The sequence below is a fragment of the Blastomyces dermatitidis genome (genome assembly GCF_000003525.1).
Source record: "Blastomyces dermatitidis ER-3 genomic scaffold supercont1.4, whole genome shotgun sequence".
NCBI classification, from domain to species: Eukaryota; Fungi; Ascomycota; class Eurotiomycetes; order Onygenales; family Ajellomycetaceae; genus Blastomyces; species Blastomyces dermatitidis.
In genome coordinates, this window is record NW_025544777.1 from 5,796,350 (window position 1) to 5,822,437 (window position 26,088).

General features: G+C 47.2%; 7 protein-coding genes across 8 annotated transcripts; 3 read left to right on the plus strand and 4 right to left on the minus strand.

Moving 5' to 3' along the window:
- Positions 1–80: 80 nt before the first annotated feature.
- Positions 81–2,616, minus strand: BDCG_04611 (the record flags this gene model as incomplete). Of its 2 annotated transcripts, none has more annotated exons than XM_045420263.1 (2): positions 81–1,958; positions 2,298–2,616. In XM_045420263.1, 2 exons carry the CDS (start codon positions 2,553–2,555, stop codon positions 1,278–1,280), a joined length of 939 nt encoding a protein of 312 aa, XP_045280946.1. The 2 variants fall into 2 exon arrangements, with proteins under 2 accessions (XP_045280946.1, XP_045280947.1); XM_045420262.1 differs by having other exon boundaries at positions 1,278–1,976; positions 2,298–2,555.
- A 7,785-nt stretch (positions 2,617–10,401) lies between these two features.
- Positions 10,402–10,892, plus strand: BDCG_04613 (uncharacterized protein; the record flags this gene model as incomplete). Its single annotated transcript, XM_045420264.1, has 2 exons — positions 10,402–10,438; positions 10,507–10,892. The coding sequence occupies 2 exons, from the start codon at positions 10,402–10,404 to the stop codon at positions 10,890–10,892; spliced, it is 423 nt and encodes a 140-aa protein (XP_045276406.1).
- A 659-nt stretch (positions 10,893–11,551) lies between these two features.
- BDCG_04616 (isovaleryl-CoA dehydrogenase) lies at positions 11,552–19,310 on the plus strand. The gene is made up of 5 exons (XM_045420267.1): positions 11,552–15,070; positions 15,149–15,242; positions 15,319–16,738; positions 16,816–17,446; positions 17,500–19,310. Exons 4-5 carry the CDS (start codon positions 17,288–17,290, stop codon positions 18,769–18,771), a joined length of 1,431 nt encoding a protein of 476 aa, XP_045276409.1. The 5' UTR covers positions 11,552–15,070; positions 15,149–15,242; positions 15,319–16,738; positions 16,816–17,287; the 3' UTR covers positions 18,772–19,310.
- Positions 13,475–14,446, minus strand: BDCG_04614 (uncharacterized protein; the record flags this gene model as incomplete). The annotated part of the gene is made up of 2 exons (XM_045420265.1): positions 13,475–14,102; positions 14,200–14,446. 2 exons carry the CDS (start codon positions 14,444–14,446, stop codon positions 13,504–13,506), a joined length of 846 nt encoding a protein of 281 aa, XP_045276407.1. The 3' UTR covers positions 13,475–13,503.
- BDCG_04615 (CoA-transferase) lies at positions 14,702–17,698 on the minus strand. Its single transcript, XM_045420266.1, has 6 exons — positions 16,792–17,698; positions 16,637–16,708; positions 16,391–16,560; positions 16,240–16,337; positions 15,514–16,188; positions 14,702–15,437 (listed from the first exon to the last, which is right to left on the minus strand). Exons 1-6 carry the CDS (start codon positions 16,999–17,001, stop codon positions 15,295–15,297), a joined length of 1,368 nt encoding a protein of 455 aa, XP_045276408.1. The 5' UTR covers positions 17,002–17,698; the 3' UTR covers positions 14,702–15,294.
- On the minus strand, positions 19,193–19,417 carry BDCG_16982 (uncharacterized protein; the record flags this gene model as incomplete). Its single annotated transcript, XM_045426155.1, has 1 exon — positions 19,193–19,417. The coding sequence occupies one exon, from the start codon at positions 19,415–19,417 to the stop codon at positions 19,193–19,195; it is 225 nt and encodes a 74-aa protein (XP_045280948.1).
- A 1,790-nt stretch (positions 19,418–21,207) lies between these two features.
- Positions 21,208–26,088, plus strand: BDCG_04617 (MFS transporter). The gene is made up of 4 exons (XM_045420268.1): positions 21,208–22,179; positions 22,263–22,878; positions 22,942–23,042; positions 23,213–26,088. The coding sequence occupies exons 2-4, from the start codon at positions 22,689–22,691 to the stop codon at positions 24,404–24,406; spliced, it is 1,485 nt and encodes a 494-aa protein (XP_045276410.1). The 5' UTR covers positions 21,208–22,179; positions 22,263–22,688; the 3' UTR covers positions 24,407–26,088.

Genomic DNA, 26,088 nt, shown 5'->3' on the forward strand with positions numbered 1-26,088 from the left:
AGTATATTCGGGAAGTATGCGTATTGCTTGCTCTCCAAAAGAAATTCAAAGGGCAATACCCACTACCTAGGTAGATAAAATGTGTAAAAGTGGTGTATGTATGAATGTATATATGTGTGTATGTATGTATATGTATGTAAGGTATATGTAGATCGAGCACAGGCGGACACGTAGAGAGAGACAGACAAGCCAGGCTAAAAAACATGTATGTAAAAATAAAAGAATAGACACAAAATAAATTGTAAATAACGTCAAAAAATAATTAAATAGAAAAAGGAGAGGAACCAAAACAGGAGTGGTATCATCAAAGGAAATGGAACAGCAGCAAGAATGAAAGAAACGAAACATGGACGAACTCTTTTAACAGCGAAAAAGCAAAGAGCTGAAAGAATGAGTCAAATAAATGACAAAAGCCCAATCCACATACAAAAGACACTTTACTTGAAGATATATGAGACAGCCAACAGCACAGCACAGCACAAACACACAAGGACAGATAACCGGCCCCAGTCCCAACCCAGTTAGCCGAGGATAAGGTTCCTAAGAAATGAAGGATTGAATAGCGAGTGGGTAGGAAAATAAAGTAAAACTGTTGAGCTGGGGGCTGAAACGGAACGATGACGGCAGATGATGCCGTCGAAAAAGGGGATGTTGTCCCCGCCACTAACTAGCACTCAGAACAAAAACAAAATTAGGCTCATAACCGAAAATGGGAAGTAAAAACGGGCTGAAAGGTACAACACGCAATGCGATGCGGCGCGGTGAAGATCCCTGGCGCCGGAGCGATGGAAAGGCAATAGCTTGAAGCGAGACACCCTGGCGGGTTCGCGTACGGACAATAATTGTGATTTTCGCGGGGAGGGGAGGAATATAATGAAGGTTTGTTTTGCCGGCGAGGCATTGAAGGATACGATAAGAGTGGACGAGGAGGGGGGCGAGTGGTGAGGGGAAATAAAAAAAGGAACAGAAATGATACTCGGTATGGAGGTTGGTGGAACGCAGGAGGGCGGTAAGGGAAGGAACTTGTTTTTTAAAACGTGTCGTATGCAACTTCTCTTCCATTTACCCCTGGAAACTGATGCCGGAGGGGCAGCTGGTTTCCCGTGTCGATTTGATCGTTTGATAAACCTGCCCATTCCTTCAAAATTCCACCAGCGACTCCGTTTCAACTCATCCCGACTCCTGACACATACTTATCCACTTCCAATTTTCTATAACACGCAGATAGAACACTGTAAAAAATGTCGAAAAAATTTCCAAAAAAAGGATCTGTGATCTTAAAACGCGGTCGGACGACGCAAAATCTCGTCACAGTTAGCGTCGAAACGCATATCCCACAGCCGAATACTGTTCATCAACTTCTCCGTATTCTCCAACTCGCGATCACGACCAAAGATCGAATCGACAAACTCGCAACCCGCGTTCCGGCCCATCATGACAGGCCCACCCTTGCCGCTCTCCCGCTTCGCAGCCTTCCACATGAAATGTTCACACGCCTTCAGAAGCTTCTCGAACCGATGCCAGAGCCGCTCGCCGCTTTCCAAAAAGTCCTCCACCATCTCCCGCGCTTCCGTATTGCGAATGCGCGGCCCACATTCCTGCGCTCGTTTTACTTTGCCAGCCAACTTGATGAGGAGAAGCCACAAATCGCCCGCGACATCGGCCATTGGCGCAGAGGCTCCGTGGTGGAACACTGTCCAGTCGTAGATCCACTTGCCGAGGGAATTGGCATCGAAAACGCTGCCGAGCAGGAGGATAGGTTCTTCGTTGGGATCCCAGTTCTTTATCGAATAGCCTTCAGGAATACCCATACGGATGGCGTCTGCTTCAGTAGCTTTGGCGTGTTTCGATGCACCTGCGGCAGTGGAGGGTTTGGGTTTTTGCGGAGTGCGGGCGGAGGTAGAGGCGCGACGAGCACGAGAGCGTTTGGGAGAGTCTGCTTCATCATAGACCGGAATCTGGTTGTAGTAGAAAGACTGATCAGTGGTTGGCTTTGCCTTACGATAAAAATAATATTCAGCTGCACTCCGCCCAGCAGCCGACATTCTGGGTTCAGCAAAACGACGACTGCTAGCGCCACCGTCCCATGCACTGTGAGGCACATAGGGAGGAGGCACGTAAGACGAGGAGTGCGGCGTATCGAAAGCATCGTCAACCACATCCATGAAGAAGGGTCGTTTCTGCGATCGCCACGGAGAGGTGGGATGGTAGAAAGGTTCTCCAGTTGGCATGGAGGCGCGGCGACGCGCTGGCCTGCTGGTCGCACCGAAGTGGCTTTCGCCATAAGCACCACTTACATTTTCGTGCTTTCGCGGAGGCGAGGAATAACCGTGTACTGAATCATAGTAACTCCCATACCCAGGTGGCATCGAATGCCAACCACTTGACGGTTCCTTCGCAGCAGAATAACTAGCCCGATGAGAGTGTCGTTTGGTACGAGGAGAGACGTGCGGCGAGGCGTAGTTCGAAGGGTAATAGGGGTATTGCGGAGGTGAAGTAGTTGCGTAGTCGTAGGTAGACCACCCATGGGGTGGTTGAGGGGGATATTGATACATTATCGATAGACGGGCATAGAGACACCGAGAAAATCAACCGCGCCGGAGAAATTCAGAAAAAAAAAAAAAAAAAAAAAAAAAAAAAAAAAAAAAAAAAAAAAAAAAAAAAAAAAAAAACAGATTTAACTCCTTTTTTTTCTTTAGAACGGTTTAAATGGCGAGCAGAGGAAAGTATAAAAAAAAAGACAAAGAGGAGAAACAAAGAAAAAAAAGATAAGTATATTGTACAGGATATCGCTCCTACAAAAATGACAACCAAGGGACAAAAATAGGGATATATAAAAGGGGGAAAAGGGAGATATAAAGATGCCCGTCACCGCGGTGAGGTATCTAGAGGAGGCAAGAGAAAGAGATTTGACTGATCTTGCCCGTCGTGCATTTGAGCTCTGGCAACGACTCCTGGTCGAACAAGCGAGGAGGAGAGAAGAGAGTGAGAAGAAAAGAAGGGGAGGATCCAAAACACAACAGAACTCGCCACCACCACAAGAGAATCCGGGGTTTCGGGATGGGGTGGAGCTGAACAATTCAGGATAACCGTCAGACGAGGTTGCCAGTCAGTTCTGCTCTTCTCGGGACGGGGAGATGGATAGATGGCGAGGAATGGATTATGTGAAGTTAAAGAAGGAGAAAAAAGGAACAAGCGAAAGGCCAGAGTAAGAGAAAGAAGAAGAAGAAGAGGAGGAGGAGGAGGAGGAGGAGGAGGTTGGGGCGAAGAAAAACAGCAGGTATTATTTATTTGTATTTAATATGACTTCCAGGCGGGGGCGGGCCAAACCGAGAAATATATGTGTTGTGTGTGTGTGTGTGTGTGTCATGTACGGTACGGTATGTACGGGCTTGATCACAGATACGATACGGCAAGCGAGCAAGCAACTCATTATTATTATTGTTTTTGGGCAGTATTACGCCCGCAATAATATCTACCCATCTCCCATGTTCCCATACACCATACATACCGAAGTACAGTACAGTACAACTAAGGTGGCTTTCGTCCCGCCAAAGCGTGGAGTTTAGACGGCCACGATGTGCGGCCCGTAACAGGCACGTCTCGCCCTGATTGGCCCTGGGCGGCGTAGGTGCCCCAGTCCTTGGCATTCATCCCTTCAGGGCTGCGCACGACCAGCCCCAGCCGCCGATGATAGATACGATGGCTGCTTCTTGACCCATACCATACCATACGCCAGCTGTATTATTGGGCAGGGAAGTCGTCCTGTAATCTGTAATATTACATATACACGTACCTGGGCATTATTATATGATTGTCCAAGTATCAATCGCTGTGACGGCCGGTTTCGTATCCGTATTACTAGGTCCGCTGCCAGTGACACACACACACACGGCTTCTTCCTTCCCTCTTCAACCCCTCCATTTTTTATTAAATATTAATTAATTATTCGTTCAACCCGCAAACAAGCTCCATCAAACGAAATATCAGAGACTGCTCAAGAGCCTAACATAATTTATTCATCCTCAGAGAAGGTCTCGGATCCTTGCGCTTGAATTCCAGCAGAAAGCCAACGGAAGAATATTCTGCCGTTTCTTCCCATGGATCCTGGATGTCATTATTGAACATGCTGCATGGCAAACGCTGGAAGCTCGCGGAAATCGCTTAATTAGTTTAACTATCCATCCTTAAGCTACTTATACGTATTATTATTTTATTTATTCATCAATGCGTTGCGTCGCAAGGCTTTTGGGTCATACTCAGGAGCAATGACGTTCCTAAACTCCAGCCCGGGTTTATTCTTATCATCGCTATGAGAGGGAAAGGGGAAATATCCGCCGATGAATGGATACATGGATGGCTGGGCTGTTGCACTGAAGCACAAAACATGACTCAACCCCCTCTGCAGCTGAAATATGTTTGATGGATGGATGGATTAATGATTTTTTAAAGAACTACGGAGTACTACCCTACCAATATCACAGGAAACGAACAAAGCACAATTTTTCAAAATTTGTACAGCGCGACTTAAGCATCAGGCAGCAGTGTCATTATTTCTCAAGCCATCACCAGGATCTCTCTTCATCTGGCGACGGTTTTATATTTTTGCCCCATCACATCCCATCATCATCATCATCGTCATCGTCATCATCATCATCATCCTCCTCCTCACCACGCCCTGGTTGTCATGTCGCGTCCTGTTTTGATAGCTGCCTGGAGGGAGAAACGTGTACCAACAACTGAAGTGCGGTATTTTAGCGGATAAGACCAATTCAAGTTCACGAGAATCATAATCAGCGTATCCTGGAAAACTATCCATCGATCCAAAGCATGCCACTACCTACAAAACAGCAGCCGCTCCCGGAGCCCTTCTAGCATGCGCCTCCCGTCTGGTCGCGCTAGAGATTTCAGCGATGCCCCTCCCTCCAGAACATTCTCCGCCGGCCTAGTGTCGGGGCGAAAATTAAAAGATTCCACGAACGGGGGAGCCCATCATTTGGTCTGTCATTTGTTTTACTCCGTCATATCATCACCACATGCGAAAGGGAATGAGAAGGAAAGGGAATAACATTCATCCAATCTTCACCGTCCTCAAAAGATAAATAATTAACTCACGGACTCCACAGGAAATCCATGGATACCATCCCGGGAGTCCCGCAACTCTATGATTTAACCTTCGACTCTGCGGAGTGCATCTATGGTTTTGAATACTCTTAACTCTAATTCCACGATGGCTGAAATGGTCCTTTCAAAAACGGGGAAAAGTTCCCTGCGGAGATATGCGCGGCAAATGTAATGCCCGGATTTAAAGCAAATCCAAAAAAAAAAAAAAAAACCCTTTGTAGAATATTTTTTTTTTCGATCTGAACTGAGTCCTATGGTTTAAATGGATCACCAACCACGAAAAAGTGCAATCTGCAAGTTACACTCTCTCGTCAGTGCAGGGCGCAAGGGCAACAAGGCTGGAATCATCGCGCTGCCAATGGAGTGGTGAGGTCGTATGGTCTCCTACGACGTGTGTGGCCGCCCTGGAGGGGGGATCATATTAAACCCCTGCCCACATGGCGTTTACTGCAATAGCATAGCATGACGCACATATCAGAAAGTGGGGGGAGAGTGGTGGTTCGACCAAATCGCTGCGTCGCCGGATCGCTGCAATTCCCCAGGTCAAACCTCGCACCGAGGCCTTTCCGTACCAACCGGGATTGGGAGGAATGATATACTTGCACATGTACAGGTACGGAGTAGTTACTGGCCTCTTATGTCTACGAACAGTAGATCATGATCATCAGCTTGTTCCTCCTGGCTAGAATCTCCGCCGGCAGGCAAAAAGAGGTGCCCCCTTATTATTCCAGAAGGTACAGTACATACATCTACATAATTAGCACGTATATCGAAATCCATTCCGGCTGTACGACGACCGACCGAGCGTGCTGCGGTGCGCCGGTGCCAGGTTGCAGAGCGTTGTGCCCGGCTTCATCCTAGATGACTGCTCCGTATTTTCTGTGCCCGTTTCGGCAATTAGAGCAGATTTTGCGCTGAATCCGTTACTTAATATTAGGACATTATATTTTAACTAACGTGAATGTAGGCTATTTTATATAACCCCCAACTACGAAGTACATGTCATCATTATTCTTGTTTACCCCATGATTCTTCCTCGAGTGTGTTGCTTGTCGGGAGGGAGGTAGCCCCTTGTTCTTAGTCGCTCGCCCACGGAACCCACCCGTTATAACGGCGCCGCTAGCTGAACTCGGCGGAAATTCCACCACCCGCAATTCCAGAAAGCTCGCCATATATACACGAAATACATCGGGGCCGCGGGGGCGACGAGATTGATACGCGGAGTTTATTTAGCGCGTTAACTTATCCTCCGCGAAGTTTGCGGGTAGGACCTTTCTTGGAAGGGCGATTAATAAACCACCCGGCATAGTTAAATAGAACGTGCTTTAAATACTTCTTTTCCACTCCCGTTGTAGTTATAGTTAAAGGCTAAAAGCCACGAATTCCTAACCGTATGGATGCCTTTGTCCGCTGTTCAGACGAAACAACAGACTGTTATTGCACTGTACACACTTTCCCACTTCAGCTGAAGGGTTTATACGACGTTGGCCCCATTGCCTCCCTGATTATACCCTGATCCTTAATGATTGTTTAATGCAATGTTTCTGCGGGGGAAAAAAAAAGGAAGTGTGCTAAATATAGAAACATAAAACAGATAGCTTGAACTAGGAACTCTTGTGTCTCCTCTGCCGGGCTGTGTCGTTGCATCTGATTCTCTGATTCCCTCAGCACGGGGAGTAGTGTCCGGTTACTAACGCCCCTGTGTTGGAGTCTGTCGGCCTGCTGCCCTGGTGAAGAACTAAATCTGTTCTGCCCTCGATGGATTACAAGCCTTTTTTTTTTTTCTGTTTTGTTCTCTCCAACATATCTAACTTGCCTGCTGATGGATATCAAACTAAACGCTAACTGGGTGTCAAATTAGTTGCGGCCATGTTTTGATCGCCCCCCAAAATGTGGCATACTTCCAACTGAGTTTAAAACAAGGCAAAGATATTGGGGATAGGACGAAGGGGGGGAGGAGGAGGAGGAGGAGGAGGAGGAGGAGGAGGAGAGGGGGGTGTACAGACGTTGGTCCGATCTTCAATGCTGTTGAGGCTTTTGTTTGAGTTATTTTTTTCTTGTCATACATCTATCCAGCAGTAACTCTACGCACTACGGAGTACAATGAACGTTGACAGTTTCTTCTGCTCAGCCTTATTCTTCCTCTACCCTGTCATACACCCCATGGCCAATCCATACCAGAAGAAAACAAAAAAAGACGAATGGACACTGGGGGTGTTGGGCGAGAGTTGGGTCCAACTACGACTCCGCTCCTCAGCTTGTTTCGATAATATAACATTGTTACTCCAACAAGGGAAGCCCAACGTCATTTCTTTCAGTCATCATGGAACCGTCTCTTTCATCAGTCGGTAACTTTGTTCACAATGTGCAGCTCAATGATAGAGCCTTCTGCTCAAATTAGGCGCTGCTCGTGTTTTCCATTAGGCAGTTTCCAATCATGACGGGAGCTGTTGTGGGTGGGCTAATTGTTGATTCATCATTGTCACTGTCACTGTCACTGTGACTTTGGCTGTGACCACATGATGATTTGTGATGGCTGGTTCTGGGATCTAGAGGCGGTCCTCAGACGGGAAGATATCCAAACCAGGGAACACGGCAAAGGGGTGGTTGGTTGGGGGTTGAAGAAGCCGGTTTGTTGGATCGGGTAATTCATGTCATAACAGCCCAACGGTATGATTCATCGGGCAATAAGGGTGAAGAAAGGCAACCGTTTCTTCGATGGAACTTTGTAGAGCCTCAATATCGGTTTCTCCAAGAAGGGAGATGAGATGGAAGTAGACCGAGCGGGTGTATCCATAAATGGATAGAATAAGATAGTGGGCATTTCTTAAATGCTTCATCGTCTGTTATTATTTCCACAAGCCAATAGAAGGGAGGAGACGAGGCATGGATAATCTGCCTGTATTATTGTTGAATATCTTGTTCCGTATCAACTTTCCATTTTCTCGCTGAACGCATTTTACCGGCTGATGAAGAAGAGGGAGGAGAAGGACTCTGGAGGCCATGTGAACAGGTTCATACCCGGAGAGCCCTAGACAATGCCTGAACATTGGCAAGATTGATACATCGGGCGTTCTGACTTGAAGAAGGGATGGGTTTATGCGGTCGTGATTAAAATAACCCAATAACCCAATAAATACGCAGCCACACACTTTAAAACATGTCGCGATATTCGCCACCCAACTCAACTCCAACTATTCCTCTCCCAACTGACTTGCAACAACACCAGTTACGCCCCGACATATGGTTGCCTTACTTTTTCTATTACTTCTTTAAAGTTATTAGACCTAACATAGTTACTCCGTACGAGCGAGGCACTTTTTTCTTACTTTCTTCTTTTCTTTCTCTTCAGGTATCCAAGCTTTTACCATTCATTCGGACAAAGCCACAGATAGCAGGCCAGGCATAGAAAAGAGTAGGAAACACACACAGTTGCCTTGTGCCTCTCCTTCGTCCATTCTTACTCGGCGTGACTCATACCAGCTCAAGCCCAAGCGCGGATTGGAGCGTATTCCCGTCTCTCTACATGTTTAACGAGTGGAACGGTATTTCTTCTGATGAAACATCAGAATGTTGCAATGATTGGGAACGAGGGCTCATTACTGCAAAACGTCTTCACAGGACAAGCGAGACGCATTTCCCCTTCATCGAGGGTTGAGGTCGAGGAGAGATAGATAATAGGTCGAGGAGGTCAACTTTTGTGAATCGAAGAGAGCATAGTTTCTAGGCTCCCGCGCCCAATCACATCAACCATCTCAGCAGCGAAAATATTTAAACGCCACTGCTAGGAAGCAAAAAGCACGAATGACAATGTATCTTGCACTCCTCATCGAAAATAACAACGGTAGCAAATATATTACATATATTCCTGCTGTATTGTAATATCAGACTGACTGAAAATTCATGCTGAAGAAATAAAAAAGTAAATATAAGCATTGCAGCCCAGCATGACTTGACAAAAACAATGGTAGCCTTATTGGGCAGCAATCCACCTTTGTGGGGAAGATAAGAAAAGACAACAAGGCCGAAAGAAAGCCTGCTACCAACCAGCCCTTCAGATTATAGATTCTGAATTACTGTAGCAATAGTAGCAAAATAAATAGAAGAAAAGCGGGGGAGGAGAGGAAGTGATGATTTTTTTTTTTTCCCCTAATTTTATCCAGGGAGGAATTCGAAAAGCTGTTGAGCAAATCTTGTTGGGCAGACCGACCGAAGTTTCGAAATGATGGAAATTTGAGGGCATCAGGTAGAAAAGTCGAGGCCTCCTTGTAAAAGACGGTGAGAGTGCATGATGATTGAAATGGGATGAACTGGACTTTGATACAACATAGACAGAAGCTAGGGGAGAGAAAGTGAGTTTGGAATATGCGCATTTTGTACAGCTGAAAGGGGGGAAAGGGACAAAAGACAAATGGATAAGTAGTAGCATCTGTACGGAGGAGTACTCCGTACTTCGCACAGAGTTTACTTCGCACAGAGTTTGAATATAAGACTCGAGATGATGAGGAGGAGGACTTGGAGAGACTTCGACGAGAGTTCTAGGTAACTTTCGGTTGGTTGCAGTTGTTCGGTAACTATGGTATCCATGGATGTATCTTTCACATAACACAATCACTAACTATGTTAGCAGCTAGCATACTCCGTAGTACCGTATCTTGAGATGAATTTTTCCTCGATCTGAACTAGGAACAGAAATCCATCTCTCTCATAGGCCCCATGGCCCAATCTCAGATACCGGCGATATTGGCCACAGAGCACATGTTTCTGCTCGCCTATGGTTGGAGAAATGGTAACTACTGTGCTTTCTGTGGCCTTCGAGCAGCCAGAGCTGAACCATTTACAACTTCTCCCCCCCGGGTCTGCGCAAATCATCATGCTCACCTCGAAGCTGAGATATTGGAATAATATATACCAACGGTCTTAAGTTATTGAACTCAAGGGCATGTCTAGCCGTCCGTCCAACTTAGCACACACGGCCTATCCAGGATGCCGGGCTCAAGAGTGCAACCCTCGACTCGACTTGGGATTCGTTTCTGCTTGGTGCGATTGTGCGATGGCTGTATTGTTGTAACAATACCAGAATACGTAAGTTACATACATCAATATACGCTGTATGAAACCGAGGTGTAAATTATACAACATTACATCAAGAAATCAGGTATTTTATGATTTCCTAATCTTCACAATTGTTGATCGCCTTTTTATGTTGGGTATCTGCGCAGCGCAGAACAAAAAAGGAAAAAGGAAGAATAATAATATGCTGGAGCTCGAGGCTGCATGAAGGAAGAAGATTTGGTGGGCACCTACAGCGTATGTGTGTACTTGGATTTATTCCCTTTTGTCTCCTGTCCTGGCCTTTTATCTAACATCAGAGTTTTCCAGGGCATACAGCGTACATACCTTTCGTTCAACGGGAAGTGTGGGCAACAGGGTTTAACAACACCACCATCACCCGTCAGAGGGAGAGTACCGCAATAATAATAATAATAGGAGCAGCTGTCACCAAATATCGGAGCAGGGAGGACTGTGGAAAAGGCACATCATCCGCGCCCACTACTACAAAGTGCTCCATCCAAGGCGCATGGAAGGATGGCGGCGGGAACGCTTCCAACATCCACACCACCCACGACCCTGCGCAGATGCCCATGGCTAACAGAACGGCGCATTTTGGCTTCGGCGGGTTTTGGATCCAGTCCCGGCCCAGACCAACGGGCGGCGAACCCTGCAAACCTTCACAGTCCATGTGCAAATTATGCTTTTATAGCTAGCGTCTGGGGCCAGCTCAGCGAATGTTTCTGTGGAAGGTCTCCGTCGCCGCCGTTCTGCGATTCTTCCTTCGAAGGGAAGGAATGAGGGAAGATGGAAACGTCAAGACACCATGTATCATGTATCATGTACGTGGGTTTGTTATTATCTGTCTACATGCATGATGTGGGGAGTATTCTTCTTTCCCCCTCGATTAATTATTGTTCCCTTTTTCTCAAACGAAGTGTGGCTTCATCACATCCTGGGCCAATAACTAACAAATATACCAAACCCCGGCTCCAAACTGATCTGGCTTTTCTTTGTAGCGCGCATAAAAGGGTGGATATTATACGGGATTACATATAATCAAATCACATCAAAGAGAAACAAATAAAGAAGAAAGAAAAAGCACTGCAAAGGCCCCCCCCCGAACGAACAATAATAATAACCCTGATTTGCCGCGAAGACAAGGAGAGAAGGATGTGCCCATGCATCCCATCCACTGACCGCACCTCTCGCTTTCTTTGCTTTTTTTCTTTGACCCCTGCCTGAGGCTGCGGATTCCCATTTGGCGCGATGCAACGAACCCATTTTGGCGCCCATCTGTTTTCTTTCCTCCGTATTTCGGGGGGAGCTAAATAATTGCTTTTTTTTTTTAAAAAAAAAAAAGAAATTCCCTTTCCTTTTTTCGCTCCTCGAATTTCGCTATTATTATTATCTATTACTCTGTGTGTGTGTGGGTGTCGCTAGCTAGGGCTTGCTTTCCTGTTTGTAACCCTAATCTGATTCGATCAGATATGGCTGCCCCTCACTGACCGCTCTCTGCAGACTGTGCTTAGAATTCATCATGTTCAACGCAGTTCTCCGTGCGCGGCGCGTTTGTGCTTTGAAAACTTCTGCAGCCTGCAGAGACCAAAGCACACATTTTAAGCGCGCTCTACTAAAATATTATTCGCACCAGTATCTTCCTAACTAGGGATTAAGTTATGCGATGCGCATGGCCTAAGGGAGGCTCGGCCACTTCCGCTGCGAACCGAACCGGTGTCGTGCAGCCGCTGGTCGCGGTGGAGAAAAAGAACCAACCAACCTAAAAACTATTTTGGGTGTGATGGAGAGCCAACGAGGTGGCAATTGACAGTTCATCAAAATAATCATCATCACCAAGAAATAAAATAGCGTTGGAAATTCAGCAAGGATGGATGGATGGATGGATGGATGGATGTCCACAGGCGGCTTAGACTAAACCGGAGCGGGGGACCACATCCATCGCATTCCAGTTCATCTGATGTGGAATTATTGTTATTGAGGAGGGAAAAAAGGGAAATATCAGCGATTTTGACCAGGCTAGGGGCTAGGGCTGGCTGTCCGATTTTGATTCTGGTCGGCTGACCCTTCTCTTCTGCAACCGTTCACCACCCTCATCTGAAATACGTATGCAAGGGCGTGGGCAAGGCAGGCTATAGGAGATTAATCTGCTACACCATCACCGACGCGCTGGTGGCTAGCTTTTGTTCGTGAAGACATGGATGGGATGGGGCTTCCATCCTGGAATCATTGACTATTGATGTTCTGTCGATTCATTCATTGATTCATTTAATTGAGACGTCGGATGAGTTTACGTCCTCATCCTCTCTTGGCGTGTTTTCACTTAAATTACCCCGCCATGGTATCTGTGTTTCGTCTTCGCATGACCTCTTGGAGTGGTTTCGATCCGCTATGGAGGGGAGGGGTTGATATTGCGTCATAGTTCACTAACTACACAGTAGTTACGAAATCTATGCTCTTTGATTAGCAGGTTGATGATCTGTAAGATTCTGGACAACCAGTTCCGCTTTTATTACTTTTGGTTACTTAGCATGATTATTTCTAGTGGTAGCTAGACAGTTTTCTCTCGTTTTCAAAGGCTGGTTGTCGTTTTCGGAAAGAAAATGAAAAAAAGAAAGGTACATGTACATGTACAAACAAGGTATGGAAGCAACTCTACTATCCCTCAGCTATGATCAAGCTTTGCATGGTACTACATGAATTGTTTACTAATGTCTAACTACATGTATTTATATCCCATCTAAAATTCCCATTGACTTCCTCAATCACTCTCACTCCCCATTCAAAATAACCCATGCTTATCATACTACGTATGGAGTGCCAAACGTCGTGTTGTAATTAACTGCTCTTCCCCGGTGGCCTGGAAACCTATCGTGTCTCCCTAGTTCCTCATCACGGAGGTCGGTCGAGCGGTAAGAGGTATCCCGACTCTTCGAAGTTGTTGCACGCGGACGGAGGGCGGAGTTAAGATATATCATCATGCCTGCCGATAAACCTGCCCGTCGATACATCTTTGATATCGATATTTGCCGTGGAATGGCGCAAGGTGTGTCGCGTGCTGATACCAGTTCACTTAAACATTATCAGACAATGTCCGGTGAGATGGAAACTTGTGTCCGAAGAGGGTTCGACAGACCTTGCCTGGAGGCTGGGTGTCTCCATGTGCGGAAAAGCCTACTCGAAACCACATCCATGCACCACGGCATCGCCATATCTATTGATCACAATAACCCTATAAAATTAAAGAATACGAGAATAATATGAATTCGTCCATATCCCACGCGTTCACGATACTGAGGCTGTTGGATTTTACTGCACTTTCACCTGGGCCTGCTTCCAGAAAAGCCAAATAGCCGATATGGCTAATTTGCACCCCGCGACAATCCACAGAGCGGGCGAAATCCTCCCTGTGCTTTTGGCAAGGAAACCTCCAACGACTGCACCCCCAACAACGCCAATGATGGAGGTAATGCGCTGGTTGCGCGCTTTGTTCGTGGTCAATGGCTTCAAGATCCCTGGCTCAGACCCCAGGTCATAGTAAACGCTTGTCAAGACTGTTGTTGGGAGCTCGGGGAAGGCCAGTAGCCTGCTTACTGCCATTTGGCCCGCGGATTGGAAGGCGAGTAAGGCTATTGGGATAAGTTTAAGGAAAGCATCGTTGTCAGTAGCCACGCCAGAATCTTCGATTGCACCTGACTGCAACAGGGCTGCTGCAACGCTGACGAGGAGAGTCTGAGAGCCGAAATTGACGAGTAGAGTACGTCTGGTTTGGTGTCCAAAGTATCGGGTTTTGGGAAATACTACACTTCCCAAGAAGAAAGAGAAAATTGAAACTAAGCCCTTAAGCCAATGGTATGTCGTTTGATCGAGGGTGTCGGATGCTCCCAATCCCATGAAGACGGTGTTTCCTGAGAGTTATGGTGATGTCAACATTGGAAACGACTCGTTTTCTATAAAATCCAACATAACAAACATATGTGGATAGTAAAAAAAAAAAGGACTTACCCGTCTGCATGCTAACAAAGCAACCCCAGGCTTTGTAGGCAGAGCTGTCGCTAAGACCTGATAGGAAATAGCAGACTAGAAATATTAGATTTGCATGTTCCGTATTGATGTCCTGAGCTAAATAGCGCAGGATCGACGGTCTCGAATCTGTATCGACATGTAGTGGTTGCGGGTTTGCTTCCACATCTCTGAGCTCTTCACCATTTGCAGCCTGAGACAAGGTTTCTGAGTGTGGATTGCCTGCCATTGTGATATGTGTGTTATGTTCGGTTATACAACACGACACGACTATCCTGAGGTCCTCCCAGCAACCCAATTTGAAAAGGGCTAAAGGTCTACCCGATAATTATTTTGTGTATAGGCAGGCCCCTGTGTGTTTGACCAGGGGAGCAAGGTTAGGGGAATCTGATCTTGGAAAAGCGCAGAACGGTTATTTCTCGCAATGTCCCATCTGTTGAGCAGAGTCTATACACTATGTCTGTGCCTCCTTTCTGTCCATTTCTGATATTTTGGATGCTGCTGTTGTCTCTCTGTGCGGAAGGAAGAGGGAAGCGACTGTGGAACAAAAAAGGGGTTTGATATCATGTGACCGTGACCACCCCCTTTTTTTTGGAGGGGGGGAGAGACGACATCCAGCAACCCTAATGCCTTCAGCGCTCACTCATATGACTGGGTAGGATTGATAACAACCAGCGTGACATTCGTATAGTCAAGGGGTGACATGGATTGCTGAAAAAAATAACCAAAATCGTGCTTGCTTCTTGGTGCAGGTCTTTCGCGTCCGTCCAAACGAACTCAAGGCCCTCCCTCAACCGCTTAAAGGCACTGGAACAACCAACTAAACGCTATTATTTATATACGGATATACGTCGTAAGTAGTCAGCTACCCTACACCATAGAGACATCTCTATTACTCCGTTCCTTTCGACGAAAGGTTTGACATTCTTAGCTGTGTTGAAGGAGTCGCCCCTAAATACCCTGCGTTGTGAAGCGGGTTTCATGTTGGAGTTATTCATAGTATTGGAAGAAACTGTTGAGTCCAGGTAATTTCGTTGTGAACAGTATCTGGTATGAACAATCCATTACTAAATTCTTTTATATAACCTTCTCCCGTCGCAGGTCAGCCAACTTTTCCTGTGAGAGACCGAGCTCCTTAAGCACATCGTCCGTATGCTCTCCTAAAAGCGGAGGGTTGCTCCGAACGGAAGCTTCAGTGTTGCTAAACTTAACAGGAAAGCCTATTTTATATTCCATTTTAGTAATTAATCTCAAAATTACGGCGAACGATTAGGCTTGGGGGAACATAACACTTACCTACGACCTTGAAAATCCCATCGACAGCAGCATCGAAATCGATAGATTTGACCATTTCTCTAGCGTGAGTTTGAGTGTGGGTAAATACCCTCTCTAGGCTGTTAATTGGACCATACGGTATCCCGCTGTTCTCATAGACGTCGAGCCATTCGTCTGTCGTTTTGGTTTTGAACAAGTCGTACAAGATGTTGTTCAGCTCACTTCGATTTCTCACCCTTGAATCGTTCGTCAGAAATCTCTCGTCGGTTGCCAAATCAGGCCTTCCCATGCGCTCTGCGAGAACTCCGAATTGTCTATTATTGGTTGCTCCAAGGACAAGGTAGGAATCCTTGGTTTTAAAACCTTCGTATGGAACGATGCTCGGGTGAGCCGTCCCCCATCGTTGTGCTTCTTGTCCCATGTTTAGCCAACTGCTTGCAACATTGATTAGCAGTGATAGCTGCGTTTCGAAGAGGGATCCGTCTAGCTTTTGGCCTTTCCCAGTTCGATGCCTAGCCTGCAACGCCGCCATTATTGCTCCGTGCATATACAAGCCCGTACACAGGTCTGTCAAGCCGATTCCGGGTTTTGTAGGTGGGCCATCTGCTTCACCAGTTATATGAAGGAGACCACCTTCTGCTGCTGCAATTATATCGTAACCAGCGCGTTGGGCATATGGTCCTGCGGCACCATACCCTATGACACTGTCAAATCGCTAGCCCAGATAGCTTTGGAAGCATCACGTACCCGAAATACTGGCGTGGATGACGGCAGGGTTTATTTTCGAGAGAACATCGTAGCCAATGCCGAGCTCGTCCATTTTTCCTGGGACGAAATTTTCGACGCTTTAGAATATCAGCGCCGTTTCAGTCATGGATGGATATAGTCTAGGACCTACACTACGTCTAAAACTTTAACCAGATCGAGGAGAATCTCCCTGCCCTTTTGGCTCTTCAGGTTCAAGGCAACGGAACGTTTATTCCGATTTACACACGCGAAGTAACAGGATATTGCATCCGTTTGCCACTTTTCGCCCTCTCCCTCTGTCCTCCAGTATCTCGTGTCATCCTTATTTACATCCCGCAATTAGCTCATATTCATAATATTTTCCAAACTCAAACACCAAACGACGATTTATACTCACACCTTTTCCAGGCTGCTCGACTTTAATTACGTCTGCGCCATAATCTGCCAATATCTGCGTGCAAAACGGGCCCTAGGTTTATTTTCCAAAATGGAAATAACTGTTAGCCTAGCCATGTCCTGAATGGTTGTTTGTAAACATGGCCCCAAACCTACAGCTAATACTCTGGTGAGATCCAGTATTTTAAATCCATGCAGCGCCCCGAAAGAATCACCCTTCCCTCCGTCGGGTGAGGTAGTCGAAGAGTAGAACTTCTGTGGAAGATATGGAGCCTGCTGATACCTCGAGACATTTGCCCTATGAGTTAAACCCTTCCGTGCAAGAGTAAATCTTAGGCTTGTCCTTTGCGAATGAAAAAACCCCATAGCCTTGAGCGCAAATGTGAGCAGATTCGATTTTTTCAAAATCCCTTAACCACTTATAACAATACTACTATTATATTTATGATTGTTCGTTTTGATGCACAGCATCGATTTTGACCCCATCATGAGCTTCGGTTCGGCAATATGCCAGTAAAACCTTCGGCAAATCGGCATTTGGGCAACCCCAGACCAACTTTCCCCGCGTTCGGTAACTAAGTCTTCCTGGCCGAACAAACTCTGGGGCCACTGCCGGCTCGGCATTCCAAAAAAAAAAAGGTAGTTACAGCATATGCGCACCCGGAAGCAAAGATGGTATAGACTTCTCCACACCGATAAAGAGGTGGTAAACACCGCTGCTGAATTAAACACAGGCTCGAGTTGTCATCTACAGCTTCACCTCTTCACCCACACTATGTCTTTTCTCCCCCCTGCAATCCGACAGGGACTGGTAAAGCACCTTCCTGTGGCATCCGTGAATATCTCTTTCACTAACTGTACGAGATATCAACGAGATGCCTACGCGGCCCGAAATACATATGTCCCCGTCTTTCGCAGCGTATCGGACATAGATCCCTCCATGCCAAAGCAACAGAATACCTCCAGGCGCACGACCCCGACTGGACCGAGTCACAACGCACAATCCGCGAATCGATAGCAAAAGTATGCTCTAAATTCCCCGATGAGTACTGGCTAAATGCCGAGGAGACGAAGCGCTATCCACTCGATTTCCAAGCTGCTCTGGCCAAAGATGGCTGGCTGGGTGTCTGCATGCCCACAGAATTTGGCGGATCCCAGTTGGGTATCTCAGAAGCTGCCGTGATGATGCAGACCATATCCGAGTCCGGCGCAGGCATGTCTGGCGCGTCATCGGTGCATATGAATATTTTTGGTTTAGAGCCGGTTGTGAGGTTTGGTAATGCAGAGCAAAAGCAGCGGTTCTTGATACCGCTAATCCAGGGCCGTGAGCGCGCCTGCTTTGCCGTTACGGAGCCTAATACCGGGCTTGACACACTAAAACTACGGTCAATGGCTACGCGAGATGGTGACCACTACATCCTCAGGGGCTCGAAGATCTGGATTTCTACCGCGCAACACGCGGAAAAGATCTTAATCCTCGTCAGGACCACCCAGTTGGACAAAGTTACAAAGCCATCGCAGGGCCTCTCACTCTTCTACACGGATCTCGATAGGTCGCAGGTCGACGTTTCCGAGATCCCCAAAATGGGCCGTGCCGCCGTCGACACCAACACCCTCTTTTTCGAAAATTGGAAAGTTCCCGCTGCTGATATGATTGGCGAGGAAAACAACGGCTTCAAAATGATGATGCACGGCATGAATGCCGAGCGCATATTGATTGCCGCGGAGGCTCTAGGACTAGGCTACGCAGCCCTACGTCGGGCGGCTATATACGCGAACGAGAGACAGGTGTTTGGTCGCTCAATTGGGCAAAACCAGGGCATCCAGCACCCGCTGGCTGATTCGTGGATGAACCTGGAAGCTGCGCGGCTGATGGTCTACCAGGCTGCTAGGATGTATGATGCAGGATACACATCGGGCGAGTATGCAAATGCGGCCAAATACTTGGCTGCTGAGGCGGCTTTTAGGGCGTGCGAGAGGGCAGTGATGTCCCATGGCGGTATGGGATATGCGAGGGAGTATCACGTCGAGAGATACCTGAGGGAGGCTTTTATTCCGCGCATTGCCCCTGTTAGTCCTGAGATGATTTGTAATTATATTGGGGAGAGGGTGCTTGGGCTGCCGAAGTCGTATTGATGTGGTTGGGTGGTTAGGTAGGTGGTACAGCATGGATGTCAACATTTCGATTTCAGCGGAAGGAAAACAAGACTGCGGAATATTCCTCCGTGAGAAGTTAAACTCGTACATATAATCGAAACCCCCTAATGGATTGATATTTTACCTGTACTGTAGTATGTGCCGTACCTTTCTAAGAGAAGCATGCAGCTGGGCTCCAGATAACTTAGAAACCATCAATATTAAATCTGCCCCTTGTGGAATATATAGGGCAATCAATCGTTCAATCCATTAAGCTCACACAATCACTCGATTAACCCTTTTATCACAACCTCCACACTTTCCTCCTTCAAACCAAGTCTATCATTCCACAAAAACTTGCGAAAATCGCAGCATGCGTCCTGGGAATAGTAGGCTACCCGAATCAAGTACCAGATAACACTTAGCCCACCCCCTTCCATTCAAGCTTCTCGTTCGCCTCGGATAGTGTCTGCTTGAGATCAATCTTTCGTACATTCCATTTGCTCCCCGTGGCTTTCTCCAGCACGGTAACCATTTCGCTCGCTGCCACTGCATACGAGGACACGTAGACATACTGATTCGCAGTTGCGCTCGGGTGCTCGAGGATAGCCACCAGGGCGCGCCCCACTTGCGGCTGGGTGAACATGCTCATATGAACGTTTCCGGCATCCTAGGCAAGTGCGGATTTGCTGGGAATATCATATTGCAAGAAACCGTGTGTTATACAATAAAAGAATTGTTAATCCATCTAACGCGGATAAAAGGTCTCTCTTGTTGCGTATCTATTGATTCGTCCTAGAGGGTAAAGTACAAACGATATGGGAACACTTACTCAATCAGCAAGGAGTTCCGGAATCAGAGCAGTCCAAGTAATTCTTATCTTGTTGGCTCTCAAGATATTCTACCAGGGTGCGCTTTACAGCCTGAATAGGGGCATTTTTTAAAACTTCAGGGTTCCTGATATCGCTTCAATCGCTCGGGATGAAGATCTTAACTCCGGCGGCGATGGCGGCGTCGGCAATTTTCATCTGGTCCGCAAAGGCAGGGGGGCCAAAAATACTTATGACGGCGTCTTAACCCTGCAAGATTTCAGTGAGGGAGGATGCGGGGAAGTCAGATTGGCAACTTTGATGTTTTACGGGTACGTCGAGGTTGATGCCTCACGGCCAAGAACTGTGATGTTGAAAGTTGATTTGAGAAATTCGGCCATGACTGGAGGGTCAATATTGCCCCCAGCCCAACGACGGTGTGTAGTAATCAGTTTGGTATTCACAGACACTCAGCCTTACCCTGGTAACATTATTGTCGTAATATGAGTTGCTATGATGTTGTCTTTAAAGAGATAAAATCGATGATTCTTCAGCAAGACAAAACTCATGGCTAGGTGAGTGGTAGAGAGTGTAGATAGAAGAGAACACTTATATCATTCGAAGATAAAACCGGTCTCTCTCCTTATGAATATACCTACCGTCATGTATTTGAATATCTATATATAACTCAGGGCATTTCCTCGTAGTTCGCCTCACGACTGAGGCCTTATTCCGGAAACAATGACGTCTTATGCAGGAGCAGCGCCCTCGATAGGTTTGAACCTTTTACGCACATCTTCTTGAGGCAAAGTACTATGTACGTCGATTTGGTTTGAGAAAGAATCCAAATATGTGGCAAGGCACTGTGATGACAGCGGCTTAGTCCCGGAAACAGCACTCATCTCCAGACTTTGGGCAGTGCAGGGCGGAATTCAATGTCATTCAACATCTCGATATTAAGGGATAACCTTCAGACCGGTGGCTAACTGGCCCGCAGATTAGGCAGTCCGCGGTGTCGAGTCTGACCCTGTTCTTCCATCCAGACATTCAGATCGGCCAAATCAAGGACAAATATCAGAAGAAAGTCCAATGCGGACATTGGCAGCCAGATTTCTGGTTCTGAGCAGGGAGTTCATTTCAGAGCCGAAGGTTCCGCTGCTCGATTCAGGGTGTCTCGACTGAGTGTTACTGACCAATTATTGCTTCTTTTCTCGCAACTTCGAACAGAGATGAGCTAGGTTGATTGTGATTGGGGCAAAGCAAAGCTGAGGTCTATCAGCAAGATATCTCAGATGCAATTCGCTGTGATGGCCGAGTCAGCCCGTCAAAAGTGTTCTGGGTCGGGACGATTGGGTTTCTCCGCATCTGCGCAACTTTGTTCTTGAGCATCGGGATTGAAATTGGGAACCAAGAGTGGGCAGCGAAACCCCAGGCTCAAGAGTGGAGTGGGAAGGGGAGCCAGGCCGAGGGTGACGGGACGTTAGAAAGGTTAGTTAACTAGCTCAAGCCCCGGATGAGCTAAGCGGTGCTTCAGCCAGAGCTGGGTTGGGGCATTAATCTGTTGTTCGCATGCAGGTCCCAACATCCTGGATATTAAACACTGTTGGGATGAGGAGTGAAGGTAGGAACCCACCATGTCTTTGTATCATCGCCTTATCACCATTGGAAATCGCAAAGGGAAAAGGATAATGTTGATATAGCGAGAGGAATTGAACGAACAGTCTGGGATTAGGGCTGCTGGTTGCCCGAAGCAGCGGACTCAGCCCTAACCCTAATTAATTAACTAATTAATCAACTAACCTCATCCTAACGCCGCGATATCAGCAGGCCAACCAACTAGTCTCTGACCCCCCGGATTTTGTCGAACAAGGGAGGGGGACGGACGGTAGGTTGTAACTTGTAAGTCGAATTGAGATTTCTCTCCAGCATCCTTGGTATCTTGCATTCTTAATCGTCGAATTTGACACCTCGGTGCTCTAATGTGCTCAGCCCTCTGATATGCCTCTGTCAAGTCAACCGAGGCGCCTGTGTAGAATGAGCGTACCCATACGAGCTGGCGATAACGTATCAAGCACTTTATCAACCGCTAGACTTCAATAATGTCCCAATCCTGGGCCGGACTGGCAAAGCTGTGACCTCCCTGGAGAAACAGAGCTTAACAACGTTTTGGACCGAAGCTCGACGTTGTTAGCTCATGTTCCCTGCATCGTCTACCCCCTATTCACTTAGGCCAACGGCCAATTATAAAGCTGGTCAAAAAATATCTTCGGACAGCTCTGTTGAAGCTGGACCTGGAGCTGGAGGGAGCTTTTGGGCGACTGGCGAGGATTAGGCCAAGTCCTCTACTTGAAGGAGTCGCTTGGTGACAGCCAGCGCGCCAATCAGTGGTGTGATGTATGAATGATGTATGTTACCCCACTCCTGTCGACCCCTCGAGCACAATATCACGTCGTTTATCAGCGAAACACTCCGAACCAAATGGACGCTGTATGAATTGATGAAGATTCAAGATTCCTAATCCGGAGACTGAGACTGATGCATCTATCTACAACTACTGCCTGCCGTATCTGTGATATGAATGTCAACGAATTTCGTCCTGGTTGGTTCCCTTACATAGTTATCTATAGCCCGGCGACATGCATTTATGTTTCCAAAGTTTCGATCCATGTTCTAATGTTCTAGCCCGGAGCTTAATATTTTTCGTCCTTCGTTTTCTTTTTCTTTTTTCCCTCGCCGATAAAATTCGCCTCCTCCAGACCCACCACCCTCGTCATATCACTAACCTCCACCCTTCGTCGGACAGCCAGAGCTTCCACCTAGGTCCCCATTCACCAGTCCTCAGTCCCCGACAGCTGGGGAATGGTCAGGCCATGATTCATCCCTTTCCCTAACTTCTATAACTACGTCGATCAAGCGCGCTATTCTTGCCGCTAAGCTCGCTCCGAGGGGCCTGGAAGCTGGGCAGCTTCGTCCCACCCTTTTATAACTGCCCACCCTCGCTCGTCTGCAATTCTTTTCAAATGGTCTGATGTAACCCTGCGTTAAAGTCTCCTGTAGACTCCCCAGTCCCTACCAAAACCTCGGGGCTCTCAATCAACGTCTTTCAACATGGAGGAAAAAGTGATTGCCGACAGGCTGGCGTCGAGTCCAGCGCCGTCATCGAGTACAAAGAAGGATGGGGCTGACATCGCCGCTGTCGAGATTGATCTCGTCAAAGCGAAGGCTTTGGTGAAGAAGGTGGACTGCCATATTGTTCCTTTCCTGGTCCTGTTATATGTCTTCAGCTTTTTGGATCGGGGTGGGTTTTTTCTTTCTTTGGCATGAGTCACATAAGGCCTAAACTAATGATGGTTCTATATAGTGAATATCGGCAATGCGCGACTCTATGATATGGAGTCTGACCTGGGTCTCACTGGTAATCAGTACCAGATCGCAATCTCAATCCTGTTTATCCCATATTGTGTATGCATTCCCCGCACCCCGCTGCCCGCGTCAAGCGGAAAAATAGCCCACAGAGCTTAAGAGGGGGGGGGGGAGAAAAAGACGAAAAAAAGAAAAAAAGAAAAAAAAACGAAAACCTTAGGGGGCGCAACATTCAATTCAATTTACAAAGCTAACTATTTGCCTGCTAGCTTCTGGAAGTCCCGTCCAACCTCGTAATCCGAAAATTCACAGCATCTCGCTACATTGCCTTCATCGCCGTATCATGGGGGATCATTGCCACGCTGACGGGAATTGTTCAAAACTTCGCCGGTCTGGTTGTATGCCGCTTCCTCCTCGGATGCGTGGAAGCCGGTCTGTTCCCTGGCCTGGTGGCATACATGACTCTGTTCTACGGCAAGCGCGAGATAGCGCTGCGAGTTGGTTATCTATTCAGTGCTGCTGCGCTTGCCGGGGCGTGCGGTGGTTTGCTCGCCTATGCCATTGGCTTCATGAGTGGAGTTGCAGGGCAGAAGGGCTGGCGCTGGATTTTGATCATCGAAGGTATCCCCTCAGTTCTCATCGGCGTGGCGACATGGTTTGGCCTTGCCGATGATCCAGATACTGCCTACTACCTCAATGCGGAAGAGAGAGAGCTTATGCGGGCCCGCCGTAGTCTGGAAATTGGCCAGACCGACTCGGCGCAGCAGTTTCACAAGGAAGATGCGAAGGAGGGCGCCAAAGACTGGACCATCTGGCTCATGTGTCTCAGTCAGTATGGCGTTGACACCGTCCTGTATGGGTATAGCACCTTCCTGCCCACCATCATCAACGCTATCGGAAACTGGACCGTCCCGCAAGTCCAGGCGTTGACTATTCCCTGCTACGCCCTGGGCGCGATTACCTACCTTGTTGTCGCCTGGTTTAGCGACCGCATGCAGCGCCGTGCTATATTCACGATTGCATTCTGTATCATTGCGATGGTCGGCTATGGAGTTCTGATGTCAGACAGCAGCGCCGGCGTCCATTACTTCGGTTGCTTCCTTGTCGCAATCGGCCTGTATGTCTGCGTTGGCCTGCCGCTCGCCTGGTTGCCAACGAATCTTCCGCGGTTTGGTAAGAGAACGTTCGCCACTGGTCTCCAGCTTACCTTGGGGAATGTCAGTGGCATAATGACGCCGTTCTTGTACCTCAACAGGGACGGCCCACGCTACCTAATGGGCCACGGGGTAACCCTTGCCCTTACGGGGTTTTCGGCGGCGATATTCGCGTTCATGTGGTTCCATTATAAGAGGATTAACAAAAGACGTGCAGCGGGCTTGGAGGATGACAAGATTGCCGGGATGACGGAGGAAGAAATCTCTGAGATGGGTGATCGGAACCCCAGATTCCGCTATGTCACATAGAAAGTGTATTCTTTTTATTATTTTTTTTATCTTCCTTGTCGTATGTGTACTTTTCTCGTTTCCCAATTCTCTCCCGACGTACAGCTTTTATGCTATCCTGGTTACTGGTCTTTGTTTAGATCCTCTTTGTTACATGAGCTTCAAGTTTCATCTCGGCCGGCTAATGGGTATCTCTCTCTCTATAGAAATATATATAAGAAATTCCCACTAAAGTTAGATGCGTTGCAGTGGTTGGTTTATATCACAACCTAAGCAATATTATGATCATGCGAAGTATTCTATAAATATCCACAACGATCATGTTTTATCATAGATATTAGAAGTCTGCCTTTAAACCGTCCCTCGTGAATCATTGGATTCTCCCTGTCTACGGTAATTGCGTAGCGAGCCTGGACAGGCCCCTATTTTTACCCTTCTATCAGGGTATTATTATTGTCTGGCCAGTTGCCATACTCTGCTAGCACTAGCAACCCCCCTATTTCTGGATGTTGGCAAAGTTCTACGTGTATTAAATTTAGCCCTCCCCTTGGCCCTTGCGCAACTCGCTTTGGCTGATCATGTAATTTCTTTCTACATGTAACTTCGCAGACGGCATGTTTGCATCCATCGTCGTGTCCGGATCTTGTCTTAACACATTAATCCACATCTCTCCGCGGCGTTATCGTTCTCAGGACAAACTCCCTTTTCAATCCACCCCACTTCTGGAACTCCTGGATCGCCCAGCTGGCGAATTTTAGATGCCAAGTGACTCGATGGATTTAGAGCGATGTCGCCAGTGCTTTTCAAGCGTGGTTGATATTTTGTACTCGTAGACATTCCGGATGTCTGAGTAGTAGTTAGTGGAGTCAACACGGAATACCAACTTATCAATCCATTCTGAAATTTCATTGCATATGCTGCCCTGATGTTGGGGAAACCTCGAGTTGCCGGCCCAAGGAATTCCGCCTTCTGAGTCTTCGGCATGGCGAAATCGGCGCAGCACGCATGCCATGGAGGTAAGAAAGTTAGGAAGCCCTTCGACTGAGTTCTAACTGCCCAATTTCATTCCTAAGGGGCAATTATCCGTTCTTCTCGTCCTTAGAACTAGTTAACTGCGCATTTCTTCCACACAACATACGCCCCACTCAGTCTTGCAATGGCTTTGCTTCGGGAGACCGGGACTCAAAGTGGCTCGGTTGGTTTGACTCTGGTTCTTTTCTTCATCCTCCGGTCATCATCCGTTCTGCGCATTGCAATACCTGTTATATTTGTCAGTAATGGGGAAATTCAAATAACTACATTATCTTCAAGTTGATTACAAACTCCTCTGTAGATTGATATTTGACGTGGATGTGTGTGTGTATGGGATGGAAACGAATCCTGTCCTCCGCACATGGATGGAGCCTTTGGATCATATTTATCAAGCGGTGCTCGTTCAGCCCTCAAACACGCTGCCTGCGGTGAGGCGGAATGAATGGATGCATCGGCATGGCATGCTGTGCTCCCAACCAACCTGAATTCCAATATAATTATCCACTCCTAAACTGGTTATTTAGCTCAGGGGTTCTGTTTTTCATGATTGAAGCACGGTGTAAAATCTGATCACACTGCAGCAGACTGTGCTGTGTTTCTTCTTTCTTGCGTTGTTTTCTTTTTCTGCTTTCCGTACTTTTTTCTTTTTTTTTTTTTCTTCTTTCTTTTTT

Excerpts from the sequence above, each read along its gene's own strand:
- BDCG_04615 (XM_045420266.1), bottom strand. The coding sequence starts at position 17,001 with ATGGGGTTTTTTCATTCGCAAAGGACAAGCCTAAGATTTACTCTTGCA. Across the intron at positions 16,709-16,791 it reads ATCTCACCAGAGTATTAGCT|GGCCCGTTTTGCACGCAGAT; the intron begins GTAGGTTTGGGG and ends AAATAAACCTAG. Across the intron at positions 15,438-15,513 it reads TGGGATTTTCAAGGTCGTAG|GCTTTCCTGTTAAGTTTAGC; the intron begins GTAAGTGTTATG and ends AATATAAAATAG.
- BDCG_04616 (XM_045420267.1), top strand. The coding sequence starts at position 17,288 with ATGCGCACCCGGAAGCAAAGATGGTATAGACTTCTCCACACCGATAAA. Across the intron at positions 17,447-17,499 it reads CTGCAATCCGACAGGGACTG|ATATCAACGAGATGCCTACG; the intron begins GTAAAGCACCTT and ends TAACTGTACGAG.
- BDCG_04617 (XM_045420268.1), top strand. The coding sequence starts at position 22,689 with ATGGAGGAAAAAGTGATTGCCGACAGGCTGGCGTCGAGTCCAGCGCCG. Across the intron at positions 22,879-22,941 it reads CTTCAGCTTTTTGGATCGGG|TGAATATCGGCAATGCGCGA; the intron begins GTGGGTTTTTTC and ends GGTTCTATATAG. Across the intron at positions 23,043-23,212 it reads TCCTGTTTATCCCATATTGT|CTTCTGGAAGTCCCGTCCAA; the intron begins GTATGCATTCCC and ends TTTGCCTGCTAG.